Here is a 16,642-nt window from a genome sequence, read left to right on the forward strand (position 1 = left end):
CAGAAATCTAGACCTCAGTGTAACGCCCAGGTGGTTAAATAATGGAAAACCATTGCAGGTTTGCTGGATGACTAAGCTTCACTGATGAAAGTCTATCTTTTTGGAGAGCTTTACAAAATCGGGCTCAGTATGGTATGCCAGCATAGTACCACGTATAGCACAAAAGACAAGCAGGGGGATTGAGCTGAGCTGTGAAAGCGTTAGAGATGTACCCTGCCTCTGGTCACCGACTTGAAAAGAATTGAGACTACTATTCCTGGCTTCTGATTGATTTTTGCAGCCCCTCCAGTGAAGGCATTAGAAGAGAAACTTTTTAAAAAGTGGGCTAAAAGAGCCTTGAGGGTACTTTATGCTGCCAATAGGAGCAGATATATCTCGGTGCAGTGTGTGCAGCTGCACAATGGGCCCAATTAGTCTTCAGCCAGAAGGGGCCCTGCAGCAGCTCGAAGAATCCTTGCCTGCAAGCCTGTCCACAGTTGACAGCTTGTGGCATTGGCTGTACACTGATGGCACAGCTACGAGCTCTCAACTGAGGACAGGTTTGCAGGCAAGGATTCTTCAAGCTGCTGCAGGGCCCCTCTTGGCTCGGGACTGCATGCCCTAATGGATTCAGGGGGGAGCAAGCATGGTTAGAAAGAGAAAAACAAAAAATGAGAAATAGGGGAAAAGGGTGTGGGGTAGAAAGAGTCGGAAAGAGACAACAATTTCAAAAAAAGAGGGGAAAAGAAAAAGAGAGATAAAGTTAGAAGTTCAGGCAGGGGTTTGTTGTAGGGGGCCACTAGTCAATTTTGCATCACTAGCTCACAACTATAGTTCAGCTTTACATGATCTACATATAATAGTCACACAACTTTCAGCCAAGATTCACACATTTTTAATTGAGGTTCATAGAGTGAGCCCTGTGTAAATACATTTATTATCCTACCCATAGGAATCCCAATACAATGAAATAAATTAGGGAACTGACACAATACTAAACCTAAATTAAAATGCAGAGATATTTCAAAGGTTCAGTTGGCACATTTGCATCTGAATATTTAAGCAGAAAATACTTTATATGCAAGCACGTAGCCAAGGATTTGTTTTGCTTATACCCAAATATGTCCCAAGTATCTGTATGGAGTGCTGCTAAAACTCTGCTTTATCTCAGCTCTGCCACTGCATGGAATGTAAATAACACCGGACTCCTGAAGATTTATTAACTAATCAGAAGCCAAAAGCTTGATGAGTTCTCTGTTTTTGCTACAGAACGCTGAAGTCTGATTGGTTGATGGGAAGTATTATTGGATCTTTGTTCCTCTTTAAAATGTGTTTATAAACAGTATTTCTTAAATAGAAAAAAAATCACACTACTGAGGTTTTAAGGCAACTTTCTGATATTTCTAACATGGGGAAACCCCTGAAATAAATTTCCAGTTAACTTCTGCTATAATTACTATATCCACAGCCCACAGTATATTAGTGTGGGGGTCAGTAGGAAGAATGCCTCCTACATTGCTGGCCATTGGGAAGAATGTCATCCTTACAGATAGCCAAAAAGAATATTGGTGCCTCCTAAACTGACTTTGGAGGCACAAGTTGCTAATTGCTCAAGGAACCCCTAGCAAACTCTGGAAGAACCCTGGGGTTGAGAAACATTGCTGTAAGGGGTACCAGGATGTTTAATAAAATGCTCCTATTCCACAATGGCCTTCCTCACTAAAGTAGAAATTCAATTAAATAAAAATACATCTCTGTACTCATTCATACATCATTATATTATTTTTATACATGTGCATTTGACAAGGTAGCAGCCTTTTAAAATTGGTACACAAGCCCCAAAAAAGGAACAGCATGTCCTACCCATTTATCTGCTTTTGCTCCCCTCTTGTATATGCCAACAATTCCCAGCTTTTATTGAGTTGCTGTGTACATACAAAGGTCACAAAAGGCATATTGTGAGTTCAGACATGATAAAAAGATACAAAGTAACATTGTTATCTGCAGATCTGCTTATGGTGTCAGTTACAGCAACCAAACAAGTTTCTGTTTTTCTAACAATATTTAACAAACTTTTTATTTGTTTGTTTTTTTCAGTGTTGCATTTTCAAATGTTTTAAAGGGTAATAACCTTGCAATGTTTGGTACCAGAACCCTAATTTAAGGTTAATTTTAATCAGAACAAATAAACAGGACAAATTCTTGAATTTTATTTTAGAATAATTCCTACAATTTTTACCTAATGCAAACACAGAGCAAGTGCTTGTAAGCTGCAAGAAACCAATGGAATCACTAGAAACCTAGTTGTGATATTTAAAGTCAAATTAGTTTGGGCAGAAATAATCCATGTTATCCTGGAAAATAACCTCAGTTGTAACAGTTTTGCATATATTCATCAAGCCTTACTTTTATTTTCAGTATATTTCATAAAGGCAGAGATCCTAGCTTTGGAAAACCTCATGCCAGCCCCAAAGTGCCTATGTACACTTTGGCTCACATTGGATTCCTTAGAGTAATAGGAAATGAAACACTCAAGCCGATTACAGACCTTATATGTGTATAATCACAAATGCATTATGAATATATAATGTACCAGGCAATTCCACTATCGAAAGTCCATTAACTATGCATTACAGAACTTCACATTTCAATCCATTCAATATTTGTAAATATATGGGAAAGCTTCTGCTACTTTACAGTTCTACTCTAGCCAAAAAAGCACTCAGCTATATATAGCAATAAATACACAGAGCGTGTGAATCTGCTGCTTCAAACTTCTGATGCACCAATTTTCCATGGTATAACATCTAAGGAATCTTTCTTTATTGTAACCAATGGAACACCTTAATATGTACAGTACATTAAGGTGACATTCTAACAATTTCACAAGGCGGAATGACACATAGAAAACTACAGCCTTACCCTAGACGCATTCTAGAAGCTCTCATAAATTTGGGGCATAAGTACCAATGGTTTTCATTGCCATCTGTGTTAAAAATATTCACCTTCTCTATTTCCCCTGCCTACTATTGTCCTAAAAAATAAATAGGGGTAATTATCCCAAATGCTGATTTTAACAAGAACAGGTAAGAGAGATGTAACATTTTCCAAATGGAATACTTGTTCTTGTGATAAGAAGAAAGACTAAGGAACTATCCCTCATTGGACACGGCCAACTCCCTATTGTTATTAGGAAAGGATGTTTTGAATGTTAAAAGGCGTCATACCTTACATAGAGTAAAACAAACCATCTTCAAAAAAACTTTTTGCAATAAAGAAAACAAGTTTGTCTCCATTTTGACCAATTCTTGTTATTTGTCCTATTTCATGGTTTAGGTTGACTCCTTGTTTTTTTATCTTCTTAAGTTTCTTTATTAAGTTACCACCTTTATTTGTGTTCTTTCCAATCCTTTTTTTAAACCTGTTGGCCATAGGATAAATGGTGCCCTATGTGATATTTTTTTCTGGTACACTAACCCATTCAATTGTAAAACACAAATTAATAATCCCCAGCATAGCAATACCCTCCTTTCGTTCCCTCATTTTCTCTCTCTAGTAATGACTCATTGGATGGTTTTTCTGTGACTCACCTTGTCCTTGCATTTCTGTTAAGGTTACCATTGGGTACGACATTGGTCCCCCTTCCTTGCTGCTTGATCTCTTCCTGGGCTCACGTAAGCCCCCCTTCATTCACATTTATTTCCATTTATTTTACTCTGGCAGGGGGCAAGTCTAGGCTTCAGCCCTGTGGTGATCATGTTCAGGCAGCAAGTTACCCCTGGGTAGGGGTACAGGGGTAAAGATGGATGGGGCAGGGGGTTACTGGTACACCACTTTATTGTGTGGGGTGGTCATCTACAGGGCTGGCAGAACCCATAAGGTAGGGGCGATGGCCCTGCATGTCTGTACAGATTGCACACCCCAAACTCTAGCCCTACCTGCACTCCCCACACCAAAAAAGAGTAACCCAGAGGTGCCCCATTACAATACCTAACTACTTTTTTAAATTGTTTGTAAGATTATAAAGTTTACCAAAAATAACGAAAACATACTTTATCTTTGCATTTGGTGTTGTTCAAATTAAAAATTATTGAAAGAGAAAAAGTTTACATATACTTTAAAGTGAATCAGGTAAACAATTTGACTTGCTTGATTTTATTCACTCTCTATATCCCCAGTCCCATTCCATCAGAAAACCTACCACATCTGTGGATTAAATTGTATCAATGACATTTTTGACATTTGATATTCCCAAACCATTTACCTTACCTTGATCAGGTGTTCCAGGGCATCATGTGTAAGACACGTATAGTTTTTCAGGAAGTCTAGCCGGTGGCGTTCTGTTTCCACCTTTACACTTGACTCTGCCTCTTGCTCCAACATCTGAAATATCATTGCCCCAGCCAGCAAATACACAAAAAATCCAGCAGCTAGAAGGGCACTTTTTAAAAGTCCAGAAATTGTTTTGCCCATTTCCTCTAGATTACTAGGTACTAGGTAATTTATAATTACCAGGATTTGAGCAGTTAAATTAAGAAACTCAGTTCTTAAAACAGAAAATTGCTGAGCATTTTTTTATTTGGAGGATCCCTTTCCAACGGGAGTCTGCTTTAGAAGAGAAGAATATGACAAGACAGGAGAGTTAGGGAGGAGCACTGAGCTCTCACTGTAAACTCTTTGTACTTTGAATCTTGACACAGTTTGCATTTCCTGCAAAAATAAACAGGACAGAGCAATTATTACACAATATGTTTAAACAGCATGTACTAAAGAAAAAAAACTTATTATAGTCTACAGGGTGTATTCTCTTTTAATTTTGTCTGGCAATAGGTTTGGTGCCACCTGTTAGCAGAGAGCCTTATTATATATGGACAATAAAAAAGCCAGGTTACCTATTGCAGAGCTTAAAATAAAAAGTGCCCATGTACATAACAATGATTGTGGATATTTGGCAGTTGGCGTTTATGTATTGATATAGCACAACAAAATAGGCTAGTATTACTGGCACAGACACACAAACGCTCACACAATAGCACCGAACTGCTGTTGAAAGGTTCGGCACATGAAATAAAACCTGGGAAGCACCTGGGAAAAAGCATACAAACACAGCAAGTGTGTTATAAAGAAAAACATCTCCACCTTGTCAAAATAAAAATATGAAGTGCTCAGCATTTCTCAAAATTAAAAAGTGACTCTTGGTGCTATACTTATGTCCTCTCTGAAGCTGTCCTGAGCAGATTAACTACACCTGAGCTATGCACCATGGCCTTTTGGCCATCATCAGTCAATCCACTTCCTGTAAATCCAGGATGTCAAAAAATTGCCCCCATATTAGGGGCAAAGTTATGCAGCCTGGAGTCACATTACTCCTAAGACTGGCTTAAGGGCTGCAAGAAACGAGGTTTATCCCTTTTATATATCCCTTAACTCAACCTTCTGCCACTACTGTTAAAATAAAATATAACCCTGGTTTGCATACCCTCTTGCCACAACGGCTTTACTAAAAGAAAACCATAGCTGTCCACGCTAATCCTTGGTATTAAAACTGGTTAGACAACGGAGGAATTCTGCAGGTTTGCCAGATAATTTATATTGATCCTTTATAATCAAAGTTGACCCTATGGGTTAAACCAGCTTATCCATTAAATACATTTTCAGTATCACATCCTAATATTTAAAAAAAAAAAATAAATTATTCAATCACGTTTTGGGACTTTGAAGGTACTGAAAGACAATATACAAATCCATAACATTCAAACATAATAGTTTGTACACCAATGTAAAAAGCTAAGATCTTAGAAATATTAGAAGACCTCTTCTGGTATTGACAACATGACATATAAAGTTTCTGTTATTCTGTCCATTTCACATTTGCTTCTTCAGGAGATGGAGGTATGAGGGAAAAATAAATTTGCTTTTCTGATGGTAGCTAAGTGATGATGGTACAACCCTACAGAAAAATGAGGATCAGGAACAAGTATGGTGAACTGTATGTAGTGGGCTCTGAATAGTCATAGATCCATTGCAGTAGGTCAACGCAGGCCATTGCGCCCTGTTTATTATACCCTTTGATGGCTTATAGCAGCAAGGGAGATCAAGCAAGTAGCCATCAGTCCTCTGCTTTGTAGTCTGTGGCATCCCCGGTTTGCATTTAGCTGTGAATGGTCTCTCAGCATCCTCTGTGTGCATATTAAGGAGATTTGGAGTTTATGCAGCAGCCAATGAACAGAATAGCTTTTGGTCCCAGTCCTTTGCTGCCATTAGCTGCTGGGACTTTATAGCCTCTCTGTTCCCAGTAACTGTTGTAAGGTTAAGCCGGGCTGACCTGCTGTTGGTGTGTTATTTTATTAGCTTTACTGTTGCTGACCTTGCCTATTCCTGACCCTATCACTGTGTGCTGCCTAGACTGACCTTTTGCCTGTGACTCGCAACTCTGCTTTGACTTCTCCTCTGGATACTTTTTCAGGTGCACTGATTACCTGTGTATGACACCTGGTTCAGTATTCTGGACTTGTCTCTGCTGGAATCTTGGTACTGCATTATCTGTAGGCTCCTGGTCCTCTATATGTCCCTCCTCAGACACCATCCCTTACACACAGAAGTTCTGGAGGCAACCACGTGCTTGGACAATGCAACTGGCCTTTAGGAGGCTGAGCAGGGGCTTGCTATAGGTGAAGAGTGCGGTTAGATTGGGTGACTGGTGTCTGGCAAGTATTTGTGCTGGACAAGGGCCTTACAGATATATGTAGACTTTTTACAACAAAATTAGGCAAAATTACAATTGCATTGTGAAGGAATATAGATATTGAAGTTAAAAATCCCTTCAAAAATCAAGATGTAGTATTAACATCCGGGTGGCTTGATATATAGTAAAAGTAGGTCCGTTTTTGTAAACTCGCGTAAATTTAGGGCCCAGCTGGCCTTTCAACACAATCAACAATTAAAACAAGATTTTTTAAAAGTTGAAAAAATGATACAAATGCAGGAAGGACAGATCCTGGAAGCTCCAGCTTTCTCACAAGCGGGCCGGTGAAGGGCAGAGCAGAAAATTAATATACTCTTTATCAACTCTAAAATTTACATTTCTCTATCTGAGTCATCTAAAATAACCACAATGCAATAATTGGAGCCCTGAGATGCCTACATACGCATTTCCTATCTTACTAGAGGTTTACGGTCCAGGGTCTTCTGATGGGCATATCTTGGCTTTTGTTGAAAAAGTTGAGAATTGGTTTACCTATTCTTACAAGTTCTGGTTGAGAAACACTGACCTAGACTGTTTTTGAAATATATAAGTGAGTGTACCCTCAGGCAGGAATGCTCTGTTACATTGGTGATTAGTGACAAGAAATGCTCCTTACAATGGGAGATAAATATCATATGAATTGCAAGTTATACTGTGAATCATTACAGTGGTGGTCAATGTAGATCTTCTCCATGTATTATAGAAAAGTAGAAATCATGCTTCTTATATTGAGTTTAAAGAAGGAAGAATGTTTCCCCTACAGACAACTAACATGATTATTGGTGTCAATGGTTACTTACCTGAAAAGATTAGCCCATTTGTCCCTTGTTGCTGGTTCTGGTAAGTGCTGTTGGTGCCAGAACTAGGAGGGAACCATTATGGACAGAAAAGCCCTAATGATCCTAATCCCAAAATAAAGGGGTAACATTGCTACTAATCACTGCTTGGGAAGTCCCTAGTAATCTCTGGAGGAACCCTTCATCTCTACAGTATTTCAGTCAACTGGCACACCAACACCTCTAATATATCAGGAACCAACTGCATACTTATTATGGGGCTTTTCAGATTCCCACCCAATAGTCAAATTACAATGTACAGTGTGAAAACTAGAAAGTAACATTGCATATAGGCATAAAAATAGGTCAAGAAAGGTACGTGTATAGTAATCCCACCTTGCTGCACTAGAGTCCCAGGGTTGAGTCTTGGACAGAGCATCTATGGAGCTTGTATTATGCTCCCAATACTTGTATGGGCTTCTTCCAAAAAAAACTACTGGTAGGTTGGTTGGCTTATTCCCCAAATTGATCCTAGACTATAGGGAAATTAGATCATGAGATGAGGGACATAACTATGGACTCTATAAAGTGCTGTGTAAAATGTAGGTGTTAAATAAAAGCATGCTAATAATTGCTCTGGATATGAACAGTAAAAACAATATAAAATTGCATATTTTTCCTAGATTCCTAGAAAATAACCTTGAATTCAATTTTTAATGTCATGTTGATCTTAAAGAGTCCTTACATGAGTACTCTCCTTTGTCCTCAGAACTGCTGTAATTCCTTGTGATCTAGATTCAACAAGTGCAAATCTCCACATCCCAGGGGCTATTTTAGGATAAGATCTGGTGACTGTGGTGGCCATTTGAGTATAGTGAACTCATTGTTCAAGAAACCAGTTTGAGATGACTTGAGCTTTGTGACATTTTTATTTAGAAGATGGGTACACTGTGATCATAAATGGATATACATAGTATGAAACAATAATAAGGTAGACTGTAACATTTAAACAATACTCACTTGGTACTAAGGGGCCCAAAATGTGCCAAGAAAACACCTACACATTATCACGCTACCACCAATGAACTGTTGATACAAAGCAAGGTATATCCAAGCTTTCACATTATTGAAACAAAATTCTGACCATACCATTTACCACAAAATTTATAAGTTAGAAAACTGTCTATGCAATATTGAGCCGGTGGGTCTGATTTATTAAAGCTCTCCAAGGCTGGAGAGAATACACTTTATCAGTCAAGCTGGGTGATCCAGCAAACCTAGAATGGATTCCTTTGAAATTTGCATTGTTAGCAAATGTTTCCAATCCTGGAACAGATCCATTGCAGGTTTGTTGGATCACCCAGCTTCACTGATGAAAGTGTATTCTCTACAGCCTTGGAGAACTTTAATGAATCAGACCCTCCAACTGCACTATGCACCTGCTAATTTAAAATGCCCTAAGGCCACGCCAAAAATAAGTATTTAATATTTTTGTGCCAATGTAAAGCACCTCAGCAACTGGTAATGGTTAGAACGTGTAACACCAATATAGGCAGCAAAAAGCAATTCACAGCTCTTGTAGCACCAGTTGTTCTGCTTGTAATGGATAAGGATGAATTTCCCTTTATATCCCTGCTGAAGGACATCAACCATCATCCAAATCTTTCCTTCCCAGCCTTAATGTCTTTGCCCCCCTTTTTTTGGGAGGGTAGATTTCAGTTCTTTCAATCATGTAGGCATGGCATCACATGTGGGAATTATCAGAGCAATGATCTGACTGCAATGCATAGAAAAGCACAAGCTCCTAATTTTTAAATTAATATTTTGTATGTTGAGGGGGAAAGGAACCAAATAAGACAAAATATAGGCAAATACAATTCAGCTTCAACTGCTTTTGAAGCTAAGGCCATATAGACTAATAAAAAACATAAGAAGTTATATACTATATATATATATATATATATATATATATTTATATATTACTGCTGCTCGACTGCTTTTATCTGGTAGTTATCTCTTTTAAAAAAAAAAGTGAACTGCACCCTTTAATATTTTCTACATGCATGTAGACCTCCACCTCTCCCGGGTTTTTTTTTCCTGCTGTAAAGAAATTACAAAATATTTCACTTGTTGTGTTCTTAACAACTTTGCATGCAAATGTTTAAGTGGAAAATCCTTTTTGTATCAAAACCCAGCCAAGAAAATGTTTGGTTATAGTCAAATGTTTACACATGTGTTTGTATACAAAGCCAGATGTTAAAGTAGAACTGAAGGCACAATAACACATATCCATATAAACAATTATAATTCATAATACTATTTTAAATTGACGTTGTATTATCTTAAATTTGTTTTAGAAACTTGATCTCGACCCAAACCACAAACCTCCCACCCTCCTCTATCTGACCATTGTGATCACCTGACACTTGGGTTCATACATTTTCTAGCTATCTCTGTCTTCCTCTGTGGGTGTCTGCGGGACATGAATGCTCCCTACTGACTGTCCTGCTGCAAAGGACCTTTCAGTATCCAGAAAAACCAGGACACAGACTCGGCAAACCCTTTAGCCACATCCATAATGACATTGTACACTTGTGTTTGTTCTACATTAAACCATAAAGGTGAATTCCAGGTGGATATAAAAATATAATTAAATCCCTATATAATTAGGATCCATGGACCATACCACTGTACTCTGAGCCAAGATGCATTGCACAGTACTGTACCTCTAGCACTGGAAGACGAATGATCTGTTTAGTTTTGTGCTTCTTAAAGTAGATCTATCGTCAAAACCAACATAAAATGTAATGAGGCATTTACAGGTAGTCAATATTGTCATCTTACTTTCCACCTATTGCTCCAGTGCTTGTTGACCCTGCCAGTCTAACAGTTAATTCTACACTAATTTCTTATGGTGGTGATTTTAGGACTACAGAGGAACATCAACCTTCACAATACCCTGTGCAAAGTTAAGCATTTGTGCCAACTAACCTGGGTTCCAGCCAGTGGTAATACTTACAGCCCTTACCTACTTGGACTGCGCATGCGCGGGAATCTGTGTGGAAGAAACATTCCCCATAGTGACGCCAGGATGCCAGAATGCCAGGTCTAAGAGATGGGAGAGTGGGCAGATTGGGTCTAGAAACACAATCCACCCACCGCCCTGCGTCTTCGATGGGAGAGTGGGTGGGTTGTGTCCATACAGGGGACATGGTCTGCCGCTCTGGCCGGTGCCCCTCCCAGCGGAGTCCTTCTCCTGACCCTGCTGAGGGGTGGGGGGGGGTACCAGCCAGAGCCGCAGACCACCACAATTACTTTCTACCCTCTAAAATGGCATACAATATGAGTTGCCACTAACTATATTAATTTCCCCACTACCCACACGCCAACCCTAATTCAAACCCTCTTCTAATATCTCAGAGGTCTCAAATATATACAACATCCCTATTAACATTGTAATTGTTACTAGTATTTATAAAAGTGCCAATACCCTGACATATTTTAGCAATTCACATATTATAAATTGATGTGCTCCATTACCAAAAAAAGGGTCTTTAATCCTAAATATTACAATAGGACAATCTCTATGTACTTTTCTATAAAAATTCACAGACAAATGATTCACCTCCTGCCCACTACAACTACAGGCTCCTGGTATCTCTAGGGGTATTTATAAAACTGGAAACAAGCTGATTGGGGAATGCAGTGTCACTGAACCTGCTGTTTGTGTTGCCCGCTGTCAAATCTGCAAACACTGGTTCTTTAAGCACCAGCTCCGCCATGCAGAATGCCAAGTGGCTGGCAAGATCCCCAGCCTGCGGGTTTTACCGGACAGTGGTGTAGAAAAAAAACACTGATAACTTTATCGCACATTTCCCAAAACAGTTTAACATTTCTTGTGGTTTTTTTCTCTATCTTAATCTGGCAGCGTGGGAAAGCTATATTATGGGTTAAGTGGGCTGAATTATTTTAACTGGAGCTGTGTTGGTGTTGATATCCACCACATCTCTCTTCCTCTCTTCAGCTTCTCTTCTAAAACAAGCTGGTTTTCTGTTCATGGATCAAATATTGTAGGTTACAATGATTTATTGTTGTATAAAAAATGTTCTTTCTTTAGAAAGTCCAGCTGGTGGTGCTCTGTGTCCAGCTTAGCAATGCAATCTGTCCCTTGCTTCAGGATCCAGCAGCAAACAAAAAAAATGATTTTTTAAATAACATTGTTCAAGTTTTTTATTTTATTCTTCATTGCATAATGATTATTTCATACTGACCTTTGTTTTATTGACCAAATACTGGTATTAAAAGTTTGCAAGTTTTGCAATAGGTTGAACTGCCCATACCCAAAAAGCAAAATCAGGTATATATTTGAATAACAAAATCTCCAATTTGTGAGGCCAGTGTGTAGTATTATAGATGTTCGTAGTGGCCTTTCTGGTAGGCATAGATAAGATATAAGATGCTAAGTTGGCTAAATGCCCAGAAGTGTCTAAGGCTTATCACAGTTTAAAAGTTCTCTGAAAGCAGAAAACAACATACTTGAGGAAAATGTATAGGCTAAGCGTGGGTGTGGACCTTTCCTATTTTTTCAATCAATATTTATAACATTTTCTTTCTTTTGCATACATTTGAGTTCAGCTTTCCTGCAGGGTGTATTTCCCAAATTTGGATGGCAGTGGAGGTGGCTTGCAGAAAAATGGTAAAAATGACAACTGAACAAAAGTCATAAAACAGACATGATCACTCATTCAAGCCAAGGATAGGGTGTACTTTCCATGCTATTGACCACTGAAAAGTCTAATGAAAATCACATCACATCAGTTGCCTGGTGGAAGCCTGAGTTGGTACATGTAGCCTCTCTTGCCCAAGTGAATCTGGTAGTGGTGATAGGTGACAAAAGTGCACCAGAGGGGCACAAGAAGGGTACATCTGTAATGGGGTCTAAGCTGGTACAGGTGCACCAACCTGCGGCTCTGGAGGCCAGCATTAGGCCAGATTGGCCAGGGGGCGTTAGGTCTGAACGAATTAGTTTGCCAACCCCACCTCTAGGTGATAAACCATGCACTGAAGTATACATATGAGCAGGTACGTAAGCCAACTGGCTAATTCCTAACCCAGACCCAAGGCAATATGTCTATATCTGTTCTCACTGAAGGAGGGTTGGTATGTTAAATCACTGGGCTCACAGAGAGCACAGAGTTAACTTCTAAGTAGGGTTTACTGAATCTGCCAGAACTTTTTACCTAGAGACAGTGGACCTGATTTGTTAAAGCTCTCCAAGGCTGAATAAGATACATTTTCATAAGTGAACCTGGGTGATCCAGCAAACCTGTAATGGATTTATTCAAAGTCATTTGCTATTTGCTAGCAAATGTTTTGAACCCTGGACCAGATCCATTTTAGGTTTGCTGGATCAGCCAGCTTCGCATATGAAAGTGTATCTTCTCCAGTCTTGGACAGCTTTAATAAATCAGGGCTGGTAGGTGTGGTTGCCAATTTTGGCAGACCCAGCCAGTAGAATACTCAATGATTGTGCAACTTTCTCCATCACATAAACCCTAAACACAGATGCCTCATATTGAGAAGGATAACTTGGAAAAATACTTGCGTGTAGCTTTATACCTAGTTCTTAGTCAAGGGTCAAGACACCCTAGATCAGTTCTCGCCAGCCTTTTGGACGTTACAGACCACTAATTTCACGGACTCCGTGACACTTAATGGGGAAAACACTTCCCCCAGAGTGACGTGATGATGCCAGAACCCTCCCACTATCCCATCGCAGGCCAACCTGCCCACATCCCTGGAGTCTACGATCCATATGAGGAACACAGTCCAGGCTCTGGCCCAGTGGGGGGTGCAGCGGCCAGAACCTCAAACCACCAAAATTTTCTTTCTTGGTTGCCTAATGTAGCTACCCTAAACAACTGTCTCCACCCCTCAACCTAGAGCTGCTTATACCTGACCGAAATAAAAGTGAATAAATACATTGGAGGTGAATGGATAACCCTGGTGGAGGAATAGCCTTTACTAAATGTAAGTGGTGATATATTAGGGGTATCCATAAATTTGATAAATTGAAATGTGGGTGATTCAAGCAGGACTTTTTCTGCAATGCAGAGTATTTTTGCCTCTCAATGTACCTGTCACTACCCTGTACAGACAGACTAAAACTAACAATTTTTGTTACTGTGTCTGACAAATATTCCCCAGGATTTATTCTATAGCTATTATTTTTAATGCTTGATGCTTTATTTTTGTAAAATTTGCATGCTGTGTAGTGCACTTAGACTCGGTGACATTTCCTATTTGTGTCACTTTTAAATTGCTATTTGTGATGAAAGAACTGAGCTTTACAAAATGACACATTGGCTGAGAAACCAACAATAGACCTCCTAATATCTAATGCTGAGCCAGATCCAAAAACCCATAGCATAAATTATAATATGCACACTGAAGAAAAGCAATTGAGAAAAAGAAAGGTATTAAGCAAAGAACTAACCTGGTGAGAATAGTCATTCATAGTAGAGCAGTGAGGACAACATGTGTAATAACTAGGCTGCTACATTTGGGTAGATAACCGATGGGTGGGGATGAATTGAAGATTAGTGTACTTTGCAATATAGTGAAAGGTTAACCCCTTATGTAGAAGATAGGATTGGACTGGGGAAGATATTGTTTGTGGTGTTTCTTAGAATTATTCTATTCTTTTGTTCTTGGAACTACAGTGGGGTCATTAGAGGTTTTCCCCTTGGACTAACAAAAAAGAAGCATAAAAGGCAGCATAAAAAGGGAGGTGCAACTAGGGTGCCATGTACTACCCTAGAATGGCCCAAAAAATGTATAGTTTAATCTTGCTTCAAATGGTAGGAGGTATCTACAAATGTGGAAGACCACTACCATTATATGGTGAATCTGGTTATGTCTCATCTACGCCAGAAATGGGAGAGCTTTGCTTGCAAGCAATGATAGAAAAAATTTGGATATGGTTACTAATGACCTGCAGCCTATTAAAGATCAGAACCTGCTCATGAATGAGTGAGGTCAACAGAGGACAACAAAGATAAGAAAACAGAACTGTTGTTTGACATAAACAAGCACATAACGAAGTAATATTTGAGGACAATGGTGGTACTGTAGGTCCACCATTGTCCTCAGGTCCAAGAGGTTCTATACCACAGGGCAATTTCAGAGATCATATTAAACTTTGCGGTGGATTGTCAGAATTTGGAATTGGGAGTGAGCTAATAAAACACTGGCAACATATTAGAATCACATCACATCAGTTAACAATAACTAATAAATTTTAGGGTATTTAGGGTATTTAGTAGTATAAAATGCTATTGCCATTGGCATTCTTTCCAATTCCATTGCAGACCCATACAGTAGGCATCTACAGCCTTCTTTCTGAGGTCCTTACAGAACTTTTTTGCCTTTGTCATAATGACACAACCAGGTCAAGATTTAAATAAACAGTTCTATCCGCATAAACTTTAAGGTGCCATTTTAAAAACCTTATAATTTCAATGATCTGTAGCAGTAATAAATGTAGGGGTGTACCTACTTCTTTTCTGTGGCAGATCTGTATTTTTGTTAGGTGAGATAAAAAGAATTAATCATCATCATCATCATTAATTAATCATCATAATGTCAATTTTGTGTGTCATACTTATTATTTTCATTTTATCTGCAGGGATGAATTTAAATGAAGATCATTGCAGATGTGTGCCAGTTTAAGCATAATACTTTCTCCAGGGCAGTGTTTCTCAACTTTGTTTTACAATGGGGGGACCCTGTGAAATAAATTTCATTTCTTTGGGGAACTCTTGCTATAATTACTATATACACAGATCCTAGTACATTAGTATAGTGGTCAATGGGAAAAATGTCACCCTTATAGATAGCCAAAAAAAAACATTGGTGTCAGTTACACTGACCTGAGAGTCACAAAATGCTTATTACTCAAGGAACCCCTATAATTTCTGAAGGATCCTCAGGGTTCCACGCAACCCTGCTTGAGAAACATTGGGTATATATACTTTTTCATAATTCTGTACCTATTTTATGTGTGTATTTAGCTGTTTCACTCGAGTTTAGCTTTAGTTAACAAGGCCAATAGTAAAAACAGGCCATAGTAAAAAAAACTTGTTTATACAGTTTTGTTCATAAGAAAAGTAAATTAAATATTACCGATTACACACCCCATTTGTTTCACACCTTTACGGCTGTTGCAACACAAATAACATTTTCGAAAATGAACGGTACCATTATTCTTTTTCTAATTTTCATAAACGTTTTATGTATCTCTGCACCTTTTAATTTGTGTTTTATAATGTGCATACAATACTGACTTGATTCTTATGTTTACTTTTATGTATTCTAATATCCTGCTGTCCACAAAGCAACTACGCTGAAATAAAAATGATTCATGTATGTACATAACATTCAGAGCTGATAACACAGCTGAAGGTAAAGGGGGTCAAATCTAGCACAGAGAATGTTTCTTTTATATATTCAAAATAATTTATATTGCATAGAAAGAACACAAGAAATTAGACATAGTTACAGACAGTAGGCAAAGACAAATGTCAGAATCCTGGGATTTAGAACCAGGGCATACATGGAGGTCAAGTACAACAGTTAGTGGAAATTATCTAGCCGAAAGATTTGATATCAGATATGAAATGTCCATTATATAAGTAGAAGTGTCACAAAAAATATGGAACGCTTTACAAATTTGTATTCGGTTTTTTAGCGTTCTGTATTGTTCCAATTTTAGCTGCTGAAACAAGGACAACATAGAGAATGTAATTACAACAAGGGACAGGAGAAAGCAGGGTTTTTAGCACATTTGGTATATTGTATTCAGTAAATAGCTGTACACAACATATCAGTTCAAATAGGCCGCAATAAATTTTTGTGGTCTATGTAATGTCACTTTGGCCCTAAAGGGCACTCTACATGCAACATCCAGCCGGTTACACACATAAATCCCCATACGTGTTTCTAACTTCGGATAACAGATATTGTTGACCGTTGTACCCGACGCGTTTTGCCCTATTTCGCTTCCTCAGGGGTAGCGGTATTTCAACGCATATTTGACGCTTGCAGTTATTACGTCTGGATTAATAAGAATATATATGTCAAA

At 38.6% G+C, this 16,642-nt stretch overlaps 1 protein-coding gene across 1 annotated transcript in view; it reads right to left on the reverse strand.

Moving 5' to 3' along the window:
• The window catches only part of LOC140341824 (potassium channel, subfamily K, member 16-like), a gene marked incomplete at its 3' end in the record, with an annotated part of 11,322 nt that extends 6,612 nt beyond the window's left edge, over positions 1–4,710 (reverse strand). Inside the window, 1 exon segment of the mRNA XM_072427712.1 lies at positions 4,249–4,710. Within this exon segment, the coding sequence (XP_072283813.1) occupies positions 4,249–4,452 (204 nt within the window).
• Between the last annotated feature and the right edge of the window lie 11,932 nt (positions 4,711–16,642).

Source organism: Pyxicephalus adspersus, chromosome 12 (genome assembly GCF_032062135.1).
Source record: "Pyxicephalus adspersus chromosome 12, UCB_Pads_2.0, whole genome shotgun sequence".
NCBI classification, from domain to species: Eukaryota; Metazoa; Chordata; class Amphibia; order Anura; family Pyxicephalidae; genus Pyxicephalus; species Pyxicephalus adspersus.